The sequence below is a fragment of the Papilio polytes genome, unplaced genomic scaffold (genome assembly GCF_000836215.1).
Source record: "Papilio polytes unplaced genomic scaffold, Ppol_1.0 DF824047.1, whole genome shotgun sequence".
Taxonomy (NCBI): Eukaryota; Metazoa; Arthropoda; class Insecta; order Lepidoptera; family Papilionidae; genus Papilio; species Papilio polytes.
Genome location: NW_013525157.1, coordinates 5,081,153 through 5,082,764, shown reverse-complemented (window position 1 = coordinate 5,082,764; position 1,612 = coordinate 5,081,153). Strand labels below are relative to the sequence as shown.

The 1,612-nt window shown below is 39.5% G+C and overlaps 1 protein-coding gene across 1 annotated transcript in view; it reads left to right on the top strand.

Annotated features, from left to right (window-relative positions):
• The window catches only part of LOC106100496 (muscle-specific protein 20), a 1,835-nt gene extending 223 nt beyond the window's left edge, over positions 1-1,612 (top strand). Inside the window, exons 2-4 of the mRNA XM_013279362.1 lie at positions 9-220; positions 476-596; positions 1,061-1,612. Of these exons, the coding sequence (XP_013134816.1) occupies positions 9-220; positions 476-596; positions 1,061-1,252 (525 nt within the window). The 3' untranslated portion in view covers positions 1,253-1,612. The remainder of the gene's footprint in view (positions 1-8; positions 221-475; positions 597-1,060) is intronic.

Here is a 1,612-nt window from a genome sequence, read left to right as displayed (position 1 = left end):
AATTCCAGCTCGCTTCCAAGCGTAACCCCGACCAGGAGAAGGAGGCCCAGCTATGGATCGAAGGCGTCCTTGGCGCTAAATTCCCCCCTGGTGAACTTTTCGAGGATGTCCTCAAGGATGGCACCGTCCTCTGCCAGCTGATCAACAAGCTGAAGCCCGGCTCCGTCGCCAAGATCAACAGCTCCGGTGGACAGTTCAAGATGATGGAGAACATCACCAAGTATGTACCATATATACCTGTCAAAGTGACAACATTAAAAAAATTGGTTAAAACTTTTTATATATTATTCTTTATAGTCAATGTTTTAAGATTGGTAAATTAAGTTAAATCCTTTTAAAAATTACAACTTGAATTGTTCCTTGAACAATTCCTCCTTTCGGTTTGTGAGTTGAAAGAAAAGGTGTCATTAAGGTGTTCTTTTTATGTTTTAATATTTAACTCTGGGTATGTTATTAACTAACCTGTAATCTGCAGCTTCCAAGCGGCGATCAAAGCGTACGGCGTACCTGACATAGACGTATTCCAGACAGTGGACCTGTGGGAGAAGAAAGACATCGCTCAAGTAGTCAGCACACTCTTTGCTCTCGGCCGTGAGGTAAATAATAGAACTCATCTTACAGAAATGTTCCTTCCTATTACTAAAAACATTTATTGATTATGAACGTATTAGTAAAATATTGCTAATATACCAAAAACCATCTATGAAAAAGAGTCATAGGTAACTAACAAAGTGTGATGGATACACAAATATAACTTGTAAAGATCCATTTTGGTACACTGTTGCCTTTTAAAGTTGTGGTCGGCCGCCTCTAATTATAACAAATCTAAGAAGCGGCGTTCACTTCACTCGCACATTATAAACATGTACAGAAATAACGATTAGCGTTGCCGAACGTGTGTATAATTTGTTTGCTTTATAACACACCTACGTTACGATGTGGCGTTGAATCTTTGCCAAGTTCAACGATATTTTACGATTTTTGTACAATGTTACCTCACTCGTCACAAATAACCAAAGCGGTTATATTGCATAAGATGAATGTACTTTGTTGTTTATAGACATACAGACACCCAGAATGGAACGGTCCCTACCTCGGCCCCAAGCCCGCTGAGGAGTGCAAGCGTGACTTCTCCGAGGAGGTCCTGAAGGCTGGCCAGACGGTGATCGGTCTCCAGGCCGGATCCAACAAGGGTGCGACCCAAGCCGGACAGAACCTCGGCGCGGGCCGCAAGATCCTGCTCGGCAAGTGAGCACGTCGCAAATACATCGCGAAAAGTGATATTATTTATAAGATTTTTTGTACAAAACTGAGTGTTATGGACGCTATTGTAAGGATGACATTCTCCGTGAAGATTTTCTTGTCATGCGTGATGTAGGATTACCTACAATGGATGAAAATTGGACCTTAATACCCTATACCCAACGTATATTATACATTGCTGTTCCATGTAGCGCCAAGTTGGTTTTGTGTATAGTTAATAAGTCTTATAGTATTTATTTATATCATTTTTATTGTAAGTCGTTTTATTATTTCTTTTATAATAAAATACGATCTTATATTTTTATACCTCCTTTCATTTATAAAATAAACGTATAACAAATTTTTGTAA